At 53.4% G+C, this 15,644-nt stretch overlaps 1 protein-coding gene across 1 annotated transcript; it reads left to right on the top strand.

Annotated features, from left to right (window-relative positions):
• Nucleotides 1-153: 153 nt before the first annotated feature.
• Nucleotides 154-8,950, top strand: SLC30A3 (solute carrier family 30 member 3). Its single transcript, XM_066264716.1, has 8 exons — nucleotides 154-415; nucleotides 4,721-4,902; nucleotides 5,334-5,480; nucleotides 5,577-5,730; nucleotides 6,294-6,492; nucleotides 6,735-6,840; nucleotides 7,094-7,228; nucleotides 8,122-8,950. The coding sequence occupies exons 1-8, from the start codon at nucleotides 321-323 to the stop codon at nucleotides 8,268-8,270; spliced, it is 1,167 nt and encodes a 388-aa protein (XP_066120813.1). The 5' UTR covers nucleotides 154-320; the 3' UTR covers nucleotides 8,271-8,950.
• Nucleotides 8,951-15,644: the final 6,694 nt, after the last annotated feature.

The following is a 15,644-nucleotide window of genomic DNA, read 5'->3' as shown; positions in this document are numbered from 1 at the left end:
CTCAGGCGCTAGTCAAAGGGGCTTTGACTGTGGGCGGGGGGGGGGGGGGGGCTACGGGGGCGGGACCTTGGCGTGAGGGAGAGGCTGGGGAGCCTGGGGGCGGGGCTTGAGGAGCTTGCCCCCACGCGGGGCGGGGCTCCCACAGCCGCGGGATCTGCAGTTCGGACTCCCAGCGCCACTGTCGCCGCAGTTCCATCCACTCTGGTGGCCCCACTACCTTGCGGGAAGTCCGGGGGTTGGCTGGCCGCTTCGGCTTGGCACGGAGCCGGCCCGGCCTCTCCCTTCCTCGGTGGGGCCTAGACGGTCGGGGCCGCGAGGACATGGAGCCCTCTCCCGCCACGGGGGGCTCGGAGACTACCCGCCTGGTGAGCCCCCGGGACCGCGGCGACACCGGTGGTGGCCTGCGTTTGAAGAGGTAGGACAGACCTGGGTCAGCCCTCGGCCGGGGAGCGCCACCCTCCTGCCTTCCGTCTATTTCGTTGTCCCCCTCGGCGTGGCCCGGGCCGGATACCCCCGTGCACCGCGACTCCCTCGGTTTGGTGGCGCGCGGAGCCCTGTTCTGCGGCTACACCGAGACCCCGGCCTGCCCCGACCCCCCGCCGCTCAACAGCCCGTTCCGCCTCCTCCCAGCCACCCTCGTTCTCCGGTTCCCGCGAAACGGCTCCCGGGCCCGCCCCCCAAGGCTCTGGACCCCTCTGCGCCCCCGCCGCGTTTGGCTTCCCGAGTAGCGACCGCCCTCCGTCGGACCGGAGTCCGCGCCAGGTGCCCCGATGTTTGCAGTGCTCCGGGCTCTGGCGGTGGGAGCGCCTCTCTGCCGAGGCTTCGGAGCCCCATCTGCAGGCCCCCAGCCCCTTCCTCCGCGCGCTCGGGCTCAGGGCGTCCCCTCCAGCCGTGGCCAGCTGTGAGCGCCCGGACCCAGGATGGGCCCGGACTCCTCGGCAGGTCTTCCAGGCCCCTGGGGGGCGGGCGGGCACGCACGAGGAAGCGAGGGGGCGACAAGCAAGGAGCAGGTGCGGTCTGGGCGGCAAGGGGTATTCCCGGCGCCGCACAGACGGGGCCGGGGGCGGCGAGGTGTGAAATGAGGCGCTCGGAGCGGCCAGGACAGCGGGCCGGGGGCGGCCACAGAACCGCCTCCGCGTCCCGCCGGCTTCCCCCGCAGCGCCGGCGGGCTCAGTCCGCCCTGTCTTTCGGAGCGGCCGAGCCAGGCCCTCTTTGCCTACCTTCGCTGGCCATTTTGTCTGTAGGCTGACCGTCCGTTTATCTCTTTTCTCTTCTTCCCCAATCTTCCTGTTTCCCTCCCAGCCCCTCTCCCTTTGTCTCTGATATGGTTCCTCGGTGTGTTTCTGGATCCTTCTCTGGGTTGGGGGCTATACACCTTGTTGGGTGAGGGAGTGGGTGAGCAGGAGGAGAGAGTTCTCATTGGATTCCTTCCTGCGGTGTACTGCGGACATGGGCAGCTGTGAGGGGCTCCAGCCGTGGCCCTGGCATCTCTTCACATACCCTTTTGACTGTGCTTCAGATCATCTGCGCTCCCTACATCTCTCTACCCCACTCAATATTGTTTGTTGTTTGTTGGGGGTTTCAGAGGGCTAGGGGGCAAAAACTGCCTTCCCTTCTCTCTAAACTGCATGGACACCCCTTCCCCATACACCCACACCAGAACAATGACGTTCTTTAGGGCCCGGTTGCTGCAGAACAAAAGGGAGCAGCCTGTTGATGAGTGGCTTCCTTGATGACAGCACTGTGCAGGGTGGTGCAGGAAAGGCATCTTACCCACCGCCCCAAAGCCGCTCAACCTCTGCTCTTCAGAGTGCTTCATTCTCATATGACCATTAGTCACCGAATCCTGCAGTATTTTCCCAAAAGGCTCTACCATACCTACATGCCCCTCCTCTCAAATTCTGTGCAGGGCGCCACTGGCTTGGTCTGTTGTGGACCCCTCCATCTCCTCTCCTCTCTTCCTCTCAGATTAGTCCATCAGCAAAGTCATCTCAGGGCTCAGGAAATCAATCAGTGTATCCCCCTTTATATTCCTTAGAGTTCATCACTTTTCTCTTTAGCCCTACCCCTGGCTCCTCACTTAAACACCAACCTGAATATCTTGTCATTGTCATTCCAAGGGTCTGGATTCCCTTTTGTCAATCACCTAGGTCTCATCTACATCTCTCCCTCTGCGGAGTTCTCCTCACCTCATTAGAGTTGGTCTCTCCCTTTCCTGTGCTCCAAAGTCCTTTGTTTATAACCCTGCTGGACCTGGCCTCTCCTTGCATAGTAAGTCATTTGTGACACATCTGCCTCTCCTGCTCGACTGGGCTTCAGCATGTGTACACTGCCTGGCACTTCATTTAAGAATGAGGATGGGCCCTGAACAGCTAGCTCAGTTGGTTAGAGTGTCATCCTGGTAGGCCAAAGTTGCAGGTTTGATCCTGGGTCGGGGCACATGCAGGATTCAACCGATGAATGCATAGATAAGTGGAACAACAAATCGGTGTTTCTCTCTCTCAAATCAATAAAATTAAAAAAAAAATGAGGATGGATTTCAAAGACACCCTTGTCTGCCTACCTCCTCTGGAAACACACCTAGAATCATACACATCTAGATTCTAAGTCTTGGAAGGGAATTCCAATAAATTAACCTACCCACCAACATTTGATTTTTCCCTTCAAGCACCAAGGGTCCCCCCACTTACCTCATACCTCAATCCACTCACTTGGCAGTCAAAAGGCCCAAGGCACCCTTCCCCACTTGACTGCTGTGACCACGCTTCTATCTGGAGCCTTCATGTTCACTCACAGGCATTCTTGTCACACTTCCTTATTTCTAGGACTGTATTTTTCTTCTTAGGTCCTTTATTCTGTGGAAGGTCCTTATCCTTCCTGGGGTTCAGGTTGGGTAGTAATGGGGGTGAGAATTGGGCCAGCAGGGACCTAAAACTCAGTCAGCCTGAGCATCCCCGGACGAGGCCCTCAGCCCCATTCATTTGCCAAGGGAAGCCTATGGCCCTGTGCAGTTAAAGTGGCCTCTGCTGGGTGCTTATGGTCAGACTGAGATCCAGCTAATGAGTGACCTCAGTCACTCCAAAGCCTGTGTTCTCAGCACTGCCATTTCCAACCACAGCAGTCTGCAACACCATCCTCTCCGTGACAACCCGGCTCTGGAATCTGGCCATTATTCCTCAGACTTTTTGGGTCTCAACATTCCACTCCTCTCTTAAAGAGCCACACTTCGGCCGCATGTCTAGACGGAAGGTGAGGGATCTGGGAGTGGGGGCACAGGAGGCAGGTCTAGGAGGGAGGCACTGAGGCCAGGATCAGGTGTCCAGTCCTGCCGCCCACTTTCACTTTCACACCACCTTCCCTTCATATTGCCGCTGCCTGGTATGCTCACTCCGTCTTTATCAACATCCTCCCCACCCTTTAAGGCCCTTCTCACGGGGCCTTCTTCAGTTTTTCCGACTTCCTCATTGGAATCAATGTTTCCCTCTATCTGAGCCCTAATGGCACTTTCACTGCTGTAAGGGACCTTCTGCTTATACAATTTGTCTTGTCCACCAGAAGCTCGCAGAGACCAGGAAGGATTTTGTTTGATGATTTGTTCATTTTGTATGCCTAATAGTGCCTATCATAACGAGCTTATTTGGTTGGAAGCTAGTCTCAACTCTACCACTAACTAGCTGTGTGGCCCCAATAAGTCCTTTCCCTCTCTGTGCCTCATATTTCTACTTCTTTTTTTGAATCACTGACTTGCTTTTAATTAGTTTTCATTCTAGAGCTTTTTTTTTATTGTATTTATTGATTTTACAGAGAGAGAAGGGGGATGGAATGAGAAGTATAAGCTCACAGTTGCTTTACTTTAGTTGTTCATTGATTGCTTATCATATGTGCCTTGACCAGGCAAGCCCAGGGTTTCGAACCTGCGACCTCAGTGTTCCAGGTTGATGTTCTATCCACTGTACCACCACAGGCCAGGCCACTCTAACGCTTTTAAAAGTGGGATCAATCAGAAGGCAAGGGTATAGGGAAATAATTTTTCAACACTTCTCTTGTAAACTCATGTTTTAGATTCCTTTTTAGAGTAAAACAGGCCTGTTTTGGAGTAAAATTACCTGTTTACAGGTAATTTGAGTTCTAAAAACTCCATGTTTTTGGTCCTGGCTGGATAGCTCAGTTGGTTAGAGCATTGTCTGGAAGTGCAGAGGTTGCCAGTTTGATCCCTGGTCAGATCGATGCTCCTGTCTCTCTCTTGCTCTTTCCCTTTCTCTCTCTCAAACCGATAAAATAAACATAAAGAAAATATAAAACTCCATGCTTTGTCACCATGCTCAAGCTTGGCTGCCGCAATTAGCTAGAAAGCTGAGGACCCTTTTTCCTTGCTTCTGCACTGGAACCTTAGGAGCAGACAGAAACTGCTTCTGGTCTGTCAAATAGATGCACGCCTTGTACTTCTAGTTTCATTAATAAGGTAGTAGACTGGGCCGTCTGTAAGGTGCTTTCCAGCCATGAACTGTGTATGAAAAGAAAAGGAAGGCTGGGATCTGAGTGTTCGTTTAGGCCCCATCTCTCGTTGGTCCTTTGCCCACAAGGCCCCGGGTTTGACCAGAGTGGGAGTGGGAGATAGGCCACACCTGATGAAGCCGAGTCTGTAGGATCCAGGATCTGAGCGTGAGGAGCAGGTCAGCCGGTAGGCCAGGCCCCAGGAGAACCATGTTGCCCGCCTCAGTCTCTTCACAGAGCCCACAGAGCCCCTCCCCGAGGAGCACAAACCTGTGGAGATGCCCGCCCACCACTGCCACAGCGACCCCCTGCCACAGCCGGGGCTCACCCCGGAGAGGCTGCAGGCGCAGAGGCAGCTGTGCGCCGCCTGCGCTGTGTGCTGCATCTTCATGGCCGGGGAGGTGGTCGGTGAGTTGGAGAGCTGCTCCTCCAGTGCCGTCCCCCTGACAGCGCCTAAGCCACTCTCCCCTCACAGTCCTGGGGTGTTTCTGGGTGGCGATGCAAAGAAGGTAGGGATGGCTGGGGCGTGGGAGTTGGGTGCCCAGAGCTCCAGACGTGGGAGAGAGCGAGAGATAGCACCAGGAGAAATTCAGGGCGAGGTCCCGGGTGACTTCTGTGTTAACTACTCTTTTAAAAGCCCTATTTTCTTACTAAAATACGTCACTGTAGGAAAACTAGAAAATATGGATGAGTGAAAAGAAGAAAATAAAAACTATCTGTAATCCCATCACCAGAGAAAATCACAGTTCACATTTTGGTGCCTGCCTCCCAATCCCATTTCCATGCCCATGCACTGCCCTGAACATGGAGCCAGACCGCGTGCTGCTTTACCCTTGCAGGTGGGTATCTGGCACACAGCCTGGCCATTATGACCGATGCAGCCCACCTGCTGGCGGACGTGGGCAGCATGATGGGCAGCCTCTTCTCCCTTTGGCTCTCTACCCGTCCAGCCACCCGCACCATGACCTTCGGCTGGCACCGCTCAGGTAAGGCTCCTGCATGAGCTGGTGACCCTCCAGTCTTGCCAGATGGTACCGCTCAGGGTCCAGGGCAGGACTCTGATAGCTTGTCTCCGCCTGCAGAGACTCTGGGGGCTCTGGCCTCTGTGGTCTCCCTCTGGATGGTCACTGGCATCCTCCTGTACCTGGCCTTCATCCGCCTGCTGCACAGCGACTACCACATTGAGGGGGGCGCCATGCTGCTGACCGCCAGCATCGCAGTTTGTGCCAATCTGCTGTACGTTCCAGTATGGAGCAGGCACCTTGTGGGGCTCAGGGCAAGGGGTCCTCCTCCAGGCCGGGAGAGCTGGCCCTCCCCTCACCGACAGGTGACACAAACACGCAGTTCTCAGCAATCTGCCCTGGGAATGCCTGAGAAGGGACTGGGATAGATACCTAAAATTCAGAGTCAACAGACACTTGTTAAGGGCCCACTGTGTAGCAGCCGCTCTTGTTGGGGACTTTATCAGTATTCTCTCATTTAAAGCTTACAACTGCTCCCTGAGGTGGGTTGTATTGCCCCTATATACAGTTAATGAATTAGATCCAAGACGTGACCAGGTGGCTTGCCCAGGCCACATAGCTGTTTAGGTAGCAGGACTAGCACTTGCATCCAAATATCTGGCACCATATGCTGTAGTCTTGCCCCCAGGCTGTACTCTTTGTTTTCTTCCTGGGGCTGAGAAAACGGGAGAGAATAGGGGGAGAAGGGTGCTGTGGGAGGAGAGGAGGTGGTGTGGCAACAGGCAGAGGAGGCTGGGAGCAGGCCCCCTGTGCTGAGCTGCTCTGCTTCCCCCTCAGAATGGCCTTTGTGCTGCACCAGGCCGGGCCCCCCCACAGCCATGGGTCTAGGGGGGCTGAGTATGCACCGCTGGAGGAGGGGCCTGGGGAGTCCCTGCCCCTGGGGAACACCAGCGTCCGGGCGGCCTTTGTGCATGTGCTGGGGGATCTCCTGCAGAGCCTTGGGGTGCTGGTCGCCTCCATCCTCATCTACTTCAAGGTACCGTCCATCAGGCCTGCCCCAGCTTTCCTCCCCCACTTCTCCATTCCCCTCCTTCCCGGGACCCCCAGCCTCCCTCCCCCACTCCAGCTCCTAGCTCCCCAGGGCTCCGGCCTAGGGTCATGGTTCCCTTTCCTAAGCAGGGCTCTCAGGGGCTTGCTAGGTCCTGTGTGTGCAGGATACCCCTAGATCTTCCTCTGAAACGTTCCTGGTTCCAGGCTTACGGGTCTCTCTCTCTTCAGCCTCAGTGCAAGGCAGCTGACCCCATCAGCACCTTCCTCTTCTCTATTTTTGCCCTCGGGTCCACGGCTCCCACCCTCCGAGATGTTCTCCGTGTCCTCATGGAAGGTGAATCAGACCCCACTGTTCCCCACCCCTTGGGCCCCATCTGACCTTGCTCTGGCACCGGCACCTCTTTTCTCTAATAAGTCCGGGAAAAGGCTGGGGCCATGAGGCCAGTTGCTGGAAGGAGGATTCAGACACAGGGTGAATTGTGGGGGTCAACAGGGTGAGCGGATACAGGATGGGGTGGGTGGAGTCTGGTGGCTGCCTCTGGGCATGAGCAGCTCCAGAAGTAAGGCTTGGTGGGTGCTGCTTGCAGGTACCCCCCGAAATATAGGGTTTGAGCCGGTGAGAGACACACTGTTGTCAGTGCCAGGAGTCCGGTCCACTCATGAGCTACACCTGTGGTCCCTGACGCTCACTTACCACGTTGCCTCTGCACATCTGGCCATCGGTGAGTCCACATAGGGCCCAGCCAGTTACTCCTAGAAACACGCCTTCCCTCCACTCCCCTCCAAACGTAGGAAGATAATCTGAAATATTGGGATTGCTTCAGTCTCTCTGTCTCTCTCCATCTCCCTGTCCCTGTCTCTCACATACATGTGCATGTTGGAGGGTGTCCTGCGGGGAGGCTTTACTCTCTAAGGTAGTCCAGGGGACCAGTAGCCCCTTACTAGATCACTGCTATCCACGTGGGATGGGGACTAGGGATGGGACATGGGTAGGTAGACTCCAGTACCTCCACTCAGGGGGTTGCCACATAACTACTAAAAAGGATGATTATGAAGACTGTGTGGCAACTAGGGAAACTGTTTATGGTATAATGCTAAGAGGAAAAAGCTGAATATAAAATTATATCTACATTATGACTCAACTATTAAAAATATATACGGTGACTCAAGCTGACAAAGGATTTTTGAGTTTCTTCCAGATGCAAGAAGCAATCAGAGACATGTAATTTAGATGCCAAAAATATTATACTTTGTGGGATATTTGATGATAGCTCTAGAGGGACAGTGGGGCAGAATATTTAACATCTGGGTTGTCCTGGGAAATTGGGTGGCCTGGCTGCTGAAATACAACTGTGTGCTGATACTCAAAGGGCAGAGGAGAATAGAAAAGTAAGAACAATTTAGTGTTAGCATGGTCGATTCGGGGTGAGTCTCTCAACCCTTTCTTTGACATTGTTATGCTTTTCATACAACACAGAAAGCAAATAAAGCTCCCCTCAAAGCCTGGCTTTAATGCTGTGCAAGCCCCTGGGTCCCCCTCACTGGTCCTTATCTGGGTCCCAGCCTGGTTCCCGACTCCCCTGGGAACCTGCCGCCTCTTATCACTCCCCCACAGACTCCACAGCAGACCCAGAAGCTGTCCTGGCCGAAGCCACATCCCGGCTCCGCTCCCGGTTTGGATTCTCCAGCTCTACCCTGCAGGTCGAGCAGTACCAGCCTGAGATGGCCCAGTGCCTGCGCTGCCAGGAGCCTCCCCGAGCCTGAGCCGGCCCTGCCCTCACCCCACTGCCAGGCCCTGGCTCGACCCTGGACTCTCAGCAGCTGCCTCCCTGCTCACAGAGAAGGGACAGAGCTTGGCCCTTACCCCTTCCTCTTTCCCTCTCCCTCCTTCCACCTGCCAACTCCCCAGCCCCCAGCCCCAGTGGGCAAAACCAAAGTATGGGGGTGGGGGAGAATGGGGTGGGAGTTGGGCTGAACAGGGAATCAGTACAGTGGGGACTGGGGGTGGAAGTCCTGTGGTCCTGGTTCCCCCCAGTCTGGGGAACCGCGAGCATCCTTTCTGTGCAATTCATTTGTCTGTGTGGCAGGCTGGCTGGCTGGGGCATCTGCCTGTCTGTGTGCTGTCGTGCCTATGCCTGGGGGAGGTCAGCAGGGGCCCCTCCCCACGTGGCCCTCGCTCTGTCTATGCAGGAGCCCCAAAACTTGCACTTTGTCCGTGTGTTCTGGCCCTGTGGTTTTGTGTATATGTGTGTATATGTGTGTGTGTTTCTTGGTGCTGTGGCCTGTGTGTCTCTGTGCCTGTGTGCTGTGCTATGGTCTCTATGAGTCTGCACCATCCATGTGTTCGTTTGGGGGGGTCTTTGTTCATCCCTCTGTTGGTGCTGTGCCCTCAGCTATCCCAGAGAGAGGGAGGACGCTGCTACAGCTCCACCAATAAACTTGTGTCTCACTGCATCTTTCCGCTCCTGTGCTGACTCCCAGGAAGGGGAAACAGAATCAGTCATCTGAGCACTGACAGAATCCTGTAGTCCAAGTGACCTTCCACAGCTCTCCAGCCCTTTCCCAGCCCCTCCACCCTCTCCATCATCAAATAAACATTCCAGTGATGGAGGCTAAACCTGCCAGGCTCTTAACCATCTTGCCCTATTCACAGCGCGCTGGAGCCTGGGTCCTTGGTTCAGGGACAGACCCCCTGTGCCCTGGGCTTGGCTGCCAGAGAAAGCTGGAAGGCAAGCTGCCAAGGGTTTCTGGAGAGTTATTCCTAAAGCCTGCCACAGTCTATGTGGCCTTGGGCTGGTCAGAGGGAAGGAAGCTACGTCCCTTTGGGGGGGAGTTTGGACCACAGTGCTGATGTGGGCTCGGTTCTCAAGCTGTGGGATACCAGGGGAAGGCCTCAGACCTGCCTGCCCCAACTATGAGTCCAGGTTTGGGCTGCGGACACCAAGGACCTCTTTATAGTTATTCCCCTTTTGCCTTAAGAGTCATATATTTTGACAGGTTTGATCTTACAAACTCATTGAGGGATTGTTGATTTTTGCTTTTTAAAAATCAGACTGCTCTGATTTTAGACCTAGTGGTTTGGATCAGTGGGAGTTCACTGGCCTTCCTACCCTAGGCTGATAAAATTCCAACCTGAGGCAAAGACACTGAGTATTTTTTATTAGCTCATGCATATTTCTGCAAGGCTTTGCCCCACAATGAAAATATCTTTATGAAGTTGTCTCCTTTTTATTACTAAAGCATATTGTAAATATATGCTTGTTTTAAGGGTTCAACAAAGGAAATGTGTATAAAGTAGAAAGTGAACGTTTCCCCTATATCCTACTCCCAGAGATAGCTGCTATTCCCAGTCTGGAGTCTCCCTGCCCATACTTGATAAGTGTACTAACACTTCTAGATAGCATAAGAGGCATCATTTTATCATGTAACCTGCTCTTACGACTCAGCCATGCATTCTGGCAGCATCTTTCCCTGACGATACACATAGATCTCGTTATGAGGCCTTTGGACTGGTTAGAAACAGGCCTCCCCACTCTGGTCTGTAGCTGGGGCCTGGGTCCAGGCTGGGTGAGTCACTGCTGGCCTGCTGGCCCGAGTGGATGTAGGAGGCTGGGCCAAGGTGACAGACAGGCTGGCAGTCCATCCCACCGGGAGCGTGGAGGCTGCCCCAGCTGCACTCCATGCTCTGCTAGTTCCTGATACTTTCTCATTTTACGTCTCATTGATTACAGGCCCCAAGCGATGGGGTAGGGGACAGGGAGGAAATGGAGGGTGGGAAAAATGAGGACTAGATGTTCACTTTATGAAGAGCCTTAGGCTGCAGACCCGCCCTGTATGCACAGTGCTGAGTCCCTCTGCAGGGGAGGGAACAGGCTGCTCCGGGCAGAAGAGACCTCACAAAGCATGGGATCCATCTCTGCCCCACCCACCCGCTGCAAGATGAGGGAGAGGAAGCCAGGGGAGAGAGGCAGGAGCCCAGCGGGCTCACTCCCACTCAGGTCCCTTTGAAGCTCTGGCCCAGCTGAGTCTCTTGGCTCCTTTCTCAGCAACCTGCTGCTGCTGGCACGCGGGTCCCGGGGCTCTGGACTCGGGCTCCCCGGCTCTGCCTCAGCCCTCCACTGATAGCCTGGTCACTGTTAGCCTCTGCCTTCCAGCTCCCCTAATTGGAAAGAGAGGGACTATATGACATTGTGGGTGTGAATGTGCCTGGTTGATAGAGGGCCTGTAGGAAAGGGTTAGTATCTGGGCGGAATCCCGGTTACAGGGGAGAGATGTCAGGGGAACAGGGGGGCCCAGCACCCTGACAATAGGGACAGGAGCCAGTATTTATTGAGCTAACACTTAATGGAAGGCACTGAGAAAGATATTATCTGCCCTTTCTATATGGAGAAACTGAAGCTTACCTGCCCAAGATCATGCTGCTAATACTGTCAGAGTTGAAATTCAAACTCAGTTCTGGCGGCTCTAACTCTCCAGCAGTTCTTCCATGCCGTGCCTTTCTGCCCAGCTCCCCCACAACTCTGTTGGGGACAGGGAAGGACAAGGGGATCAGAGCATTTTCTTTCATTCATACAGCATCCCCGAGAGAGTACAGAAACCCTTATCTGCAGGAGCTGCCTGCACACCCGTTATCTCCCCAGCCCACCTCCCTGGCTTGTCCAGAGGCCCTCTCCCCCCTGGAGCCCTCCCTGATGATAAAATATGTGCAGGGAGAGGTGAGGAGGAGGGGCTGGCATGCAGTGGGGAAGGAAGTGGAAGCGGAGGAAGAGCAGAGTGGGAAAGGCCCATCATCCATCAGCCCAGCCCTGGCAGCTTGTTACACAGCTGGTTAACCAGGGGAGGCGAGAGCAGAGGCAGAGGGGCCAGAGCAAAGGGAGAGCCAGAGAAGGATGAGGAAGGCAGACAGAACTGCACCCTGAGAGAAGTTGTAGGTGTGTTCACAGGAGGTGGGAGACCATGGAGCCAGTCAGAAAAACCAGAATGGGAGGCTGTAGAGACTGGGCCTGGGGAACATTGGGGCAGATGGACAGGCCCGGCTTTCCTCACTGCTCAGCTTACCTGGGGCGCTGCTGGGCCAGCTGGCAGGGGACAGACATATCTTCCTTTCCAGGGGGTGGGGACTGAGGCCCCAGCAGGCCAGAGGAGCAATCTGTCTGGTAGGGTGATGAAGCCATGTCCATCTTCTTCCAGGGACCCTCAGGGATTCCAGCACAGGCCAGTCTAAAGGAGGAGCTGTGGGCCCATCCCGACTGCCCTGAGCTAGACTGTTGGAGGGGAGCGTCACTCTGCCCCTCGCTGAGGCCTGTGCCAAAGGAGAAGCAGAGGCAGCCAGAAGGCTTTGGAGGGAATCTCAGGACCCGGGTCAGGACAGGAAAACCTTTGCTCCTCTTCCTGGCAGATCCTCCCACCTCTGTGGAGCACTGAAAGGAGGGAGTTGCCTTTATATTATAGTTGAAGGACCTCCAACTGCAGGAGCTTTCCTGACCTCCCTGCCTCTGCCATGAGCCCCAGGACCATTCCACCAGCACCTGGTCAGTACTTTTCAGGGGTGCTGGGTAGTTCCCAGGCCTCTGTGGGGCAGAGCCTAAAGCTGTTGATGCAGCTGAGAAAATAATCCCACAGGGAAGTAGACCCTATTTCCAGGACTGGGAAGAGAAAGTGTGGGGAGAAATGAGTGGGAAGGAAGGCTCAGGGTTGCCAGGGCCTGTGCCTGTCTCCTTCAGCATCTGTCGGCCCCTCACTGCCCCCTGGCTACAGCATCCTGAAGTCCCAGGAAGCAGTTTCCACCAGGCTTCTGCAAAGTTCATTCAGAGGACAGTTCTCCTCTGGGTTGGAGCTGGCCCTTCGCACTGGACACCAGCCTAGAGGCCATGGTAGCCACCCTGGGAAGGGCACATTTCATGGCCTCTTCTCCTCCAGCACTCGAACTCTCATGCCCTCTGGAAGGCTCTCTGGTCAGTTCCTAAGTGGGTGAATCACTCTTGGCAGAAGGAAAGAGCAGCCATCAACAGCCTCCCTTACCCTGATTAGAGCTACACTCGAAGGAAAAGGCTGCAGGCTCCTGGTACAGCACAATTTCCATTCTTAAAATGTAAAACCTCAGAATAGAACAGGAAAACACTGTGTAGGTGGGTTTCCAGGTACAGCCCTTCTGAGTTTTCCTCTCCCATTTGGTGCTGTGCCCATGGCATCTGGTGCCAGGGTTTATTGCCTGACTTTCTCTCTGACCCAAACAGTCTGCACATTCAATTCCATTCTCTTGTTTCCTTTGGCTCCATCAAAATAGGCTATAAATTTTAAAAGGTCTATAGCCAAACACCTAGGGAGAAACAGAAGGGAACCCAGAAAATAAAAGACAGTTAAAGCTTACCAAAATAAGTAGGTTTAAAACCCTACAACAACAAACTTGCTTTTCCCTGACCGTGAAGTCTGCCCAGAGATGGACTCCCTGTTCCCCTCCATCCAGTCCAACCTGCTGCACAGGAGCAGGGTTCAATCAGGACTGTCACACAGGACTTCCAGGAGGTGCAGAGATGGGGGTGCGGGGCAGACTGCCCTGGAGGGAAGGCACTGCTTTCCTCGCTGCCTCGCCAGCACCCAGCTCAGCCTGGCACCAAGTAAATGCTCAGTACTGACTCTAGGATGGAAAGATGATGGACAAATGGACATATGGTCAGTACAAAGCCCATCAAGTGCTCTTTTAGTCACCAGGCTCCCACCCACGGGCCAGCGAGCCAGTGCCTTACAAGCTGACTCCCTAGGGCAAATCTGTAGTACTAGGGGCCTCTCAAGGAGGAAGAAATTACTATTTTTGGGTTCCACAGGGTAGATGACATGCCTGCCCAAGTCCCTGCCCTGGACATAGCCTCCCCAACCCCCACAAACTCAGTGTCTAGCTTCCCCTTGAGCCCAATATGGTGATCCTTTCATTAATCTCCTGTGAATTCATCACAGCTTTTCCAGCCTTTTCTAGACTCTTTCAAGGACCAATCCCAACACCTCTTTTTCCCTTGCCTCTTGGGACCCCGGTCTCTAAACCAGTCCCTCCCTCACTAAGCCCATGTAATCTGGTATCCATCTTATCACCACAAAGCTGTTTATGCTGATGAGTCAGTCAAATGTTTATTGAACATTTACTATATGCTCAATACTATTCTAGATGCTTGGGAGATGTTAGTGAATAAAGTCCCCGATCTTTGGCATTTACGTTATCACATATAACTATCATATATTTTTCTCTGTCAAACCTTGCTGCAATCCCCCAACTCATTATCTCCATCAGGACCCTGTAGCTGTCCCACAGCTGCTGACAATATCATGCCCAAACAGAATCCATCTTTACCTACCTCAAACTGGCTCTCTGATCTACACTGGTACCTCATTCTCCCAACATCAAGGTTCCCATACAAGAGCCCTTTCTTGCTCTTTTCTAGCCTTAGAATTTTATAACATACATTCCTGTCTGTTAGTGCAGACCCACTTTACCCATTATCTGCATTTAGTGCAATGTCCTAATTGGCTTCCCTGGTGGTGGAGTGGCTCTTATCCCCCATCTCTCCAGATGCTGCTTCCAGATGAGTCTTCCCTAGGCACTCACGTCATCCTGGCACTTTCTCTGCTCCACGCCTCCACCAGGCAATGTCTCCCACAGTTCGTGAGATAGTTATAGAATCAGAGATGCCTGCCACTGTTCCACTGAAAACTTCTAACTCTAGCCTTTCAACTTAAAGCCCTAAGGTGCACTGGTTTGCTCACGGCTACCGCTCATTATATCAGCAGCAGGAATAGGATGAAGGTGGCAGAGCTCCACTACGTGGGTTGCCTATTTTGAGGGCATTTTCTTCTCTAGGGTAGACAGTGAGTAGTTGGGGGGGGGGCGGCTTTGCAATGATAATAAGCAAACATGTTAGGTTGGGTCTCTCTGCACAGGGAGGGGACGGGGAGAATAAGGGTTCATCCAAAAGTAAAAGGCAAAAGGAATGCTAATATTTGTGAAGTGCTAGAACAGTCCTTGGCACAAACTAGAGCTATGTTGATTTAAAAAATAATAGGTCAAATCTCTAAAGCGTCTCAGGAGGAAAGGAGACCAGAAAACTTAAAAAAAAAAACCCACAAAACTTTTTATGGTTAATAATTACCTGAAACTTATGAACTTCCCAGAAATATCTGAATGTAGAACAGGCTCAGATATTTTGTTTAAAGGACTGTTTCTCTTTCTTGCTGATAAGTTCTTTTATGTCCCAATGTAATAAGATCTCATTTCTGGTTGTAGGGGGAAAGTGTAGTCAGTGTAGAGCTGTGTTATGATTAGGAGAGCCAAAGACAGGATCAGGGAGAAACACCTCCCACCACTTAGCAACTGAGTAGAATGTGCATGCCACTTGGCAGCAAACACGCTTCCACTTGAGGATGAGGCTGAGTTCTGTGGGAATCAGTGCATAACGGACTCCTAAGTTCGTGGGAAAAAAATCTCAGACTTGTTTGAATAGCCCACAAAGGGTAACAGAAGCTCTAGAAGGGAGTGGATGGGTTCTATAAATGATACTCTTTTTCCAACCAAAAAACCCTCCAGATACCTGAGGGAGTTTTCAGGGCTGGAGTTTGGAAAGCTTGGGAAGGGCTAATATTAGAGGGAGGAGAGGTCTCAGCTCCCGGGAGGAGCAGATGGCCTTATATAGCTCATCCCACCTTTGTTCAAACAGTGCCTCTTGTTATGAATTCCTATTTCTGTTGGAATCTATATCCAAGCCTCTTGGTCTGGTCCATCACTCAACCCTGACTATACAGAGCAGGGACTCCTTGCTGGGTCTAGGTGGGTCTCCTCGCTGTGCTGCAGACACACAGCTACCACTCATTCTGTTCAAGCTGTGCTAGAAGTTTCTTCATCCTCCTCCCACCCACCTGCCAAGCTCGCCCCTTCCTCAGGAACCAGCCCAAATTCCAACTCCGTGGGCCTTTCTTACTCCAGGTCTGTGCTGATCTCTTCCCCACAGATGTGCTCTCTGGTTGATGAGATTTGTGTGGCTTGTCCCTCCCGCTGCCTCTGGGTGCCCTGGAAGCCAGAAATGACTTTGTTTTACTAGAAAGACGGGTTTGAAGTTGTCCTGTGTGTGAACCCTGGCTATGTAACTGGATAAG

Source organism: Saccopteryx bilineata, chromosome 3, assembly GCF_036850765.1.
Source record: "Saccopteryx bilineata isolate mSacBil1 chromosome 3, mSacBil1_pri_phased_curated, whole genome shotgun sequence".
Lineage (NCBI taxonomy): Eukaryota > Metazoa > Chordata > Mammalia > Chiroptera > Emballonuridae > Saccopteryx > Saccopteryx bilineata.
Note: the sequence above shows the minus strand (reverse complement) of the source record. Positions and strands in the feature narration are given on the sequence as shown.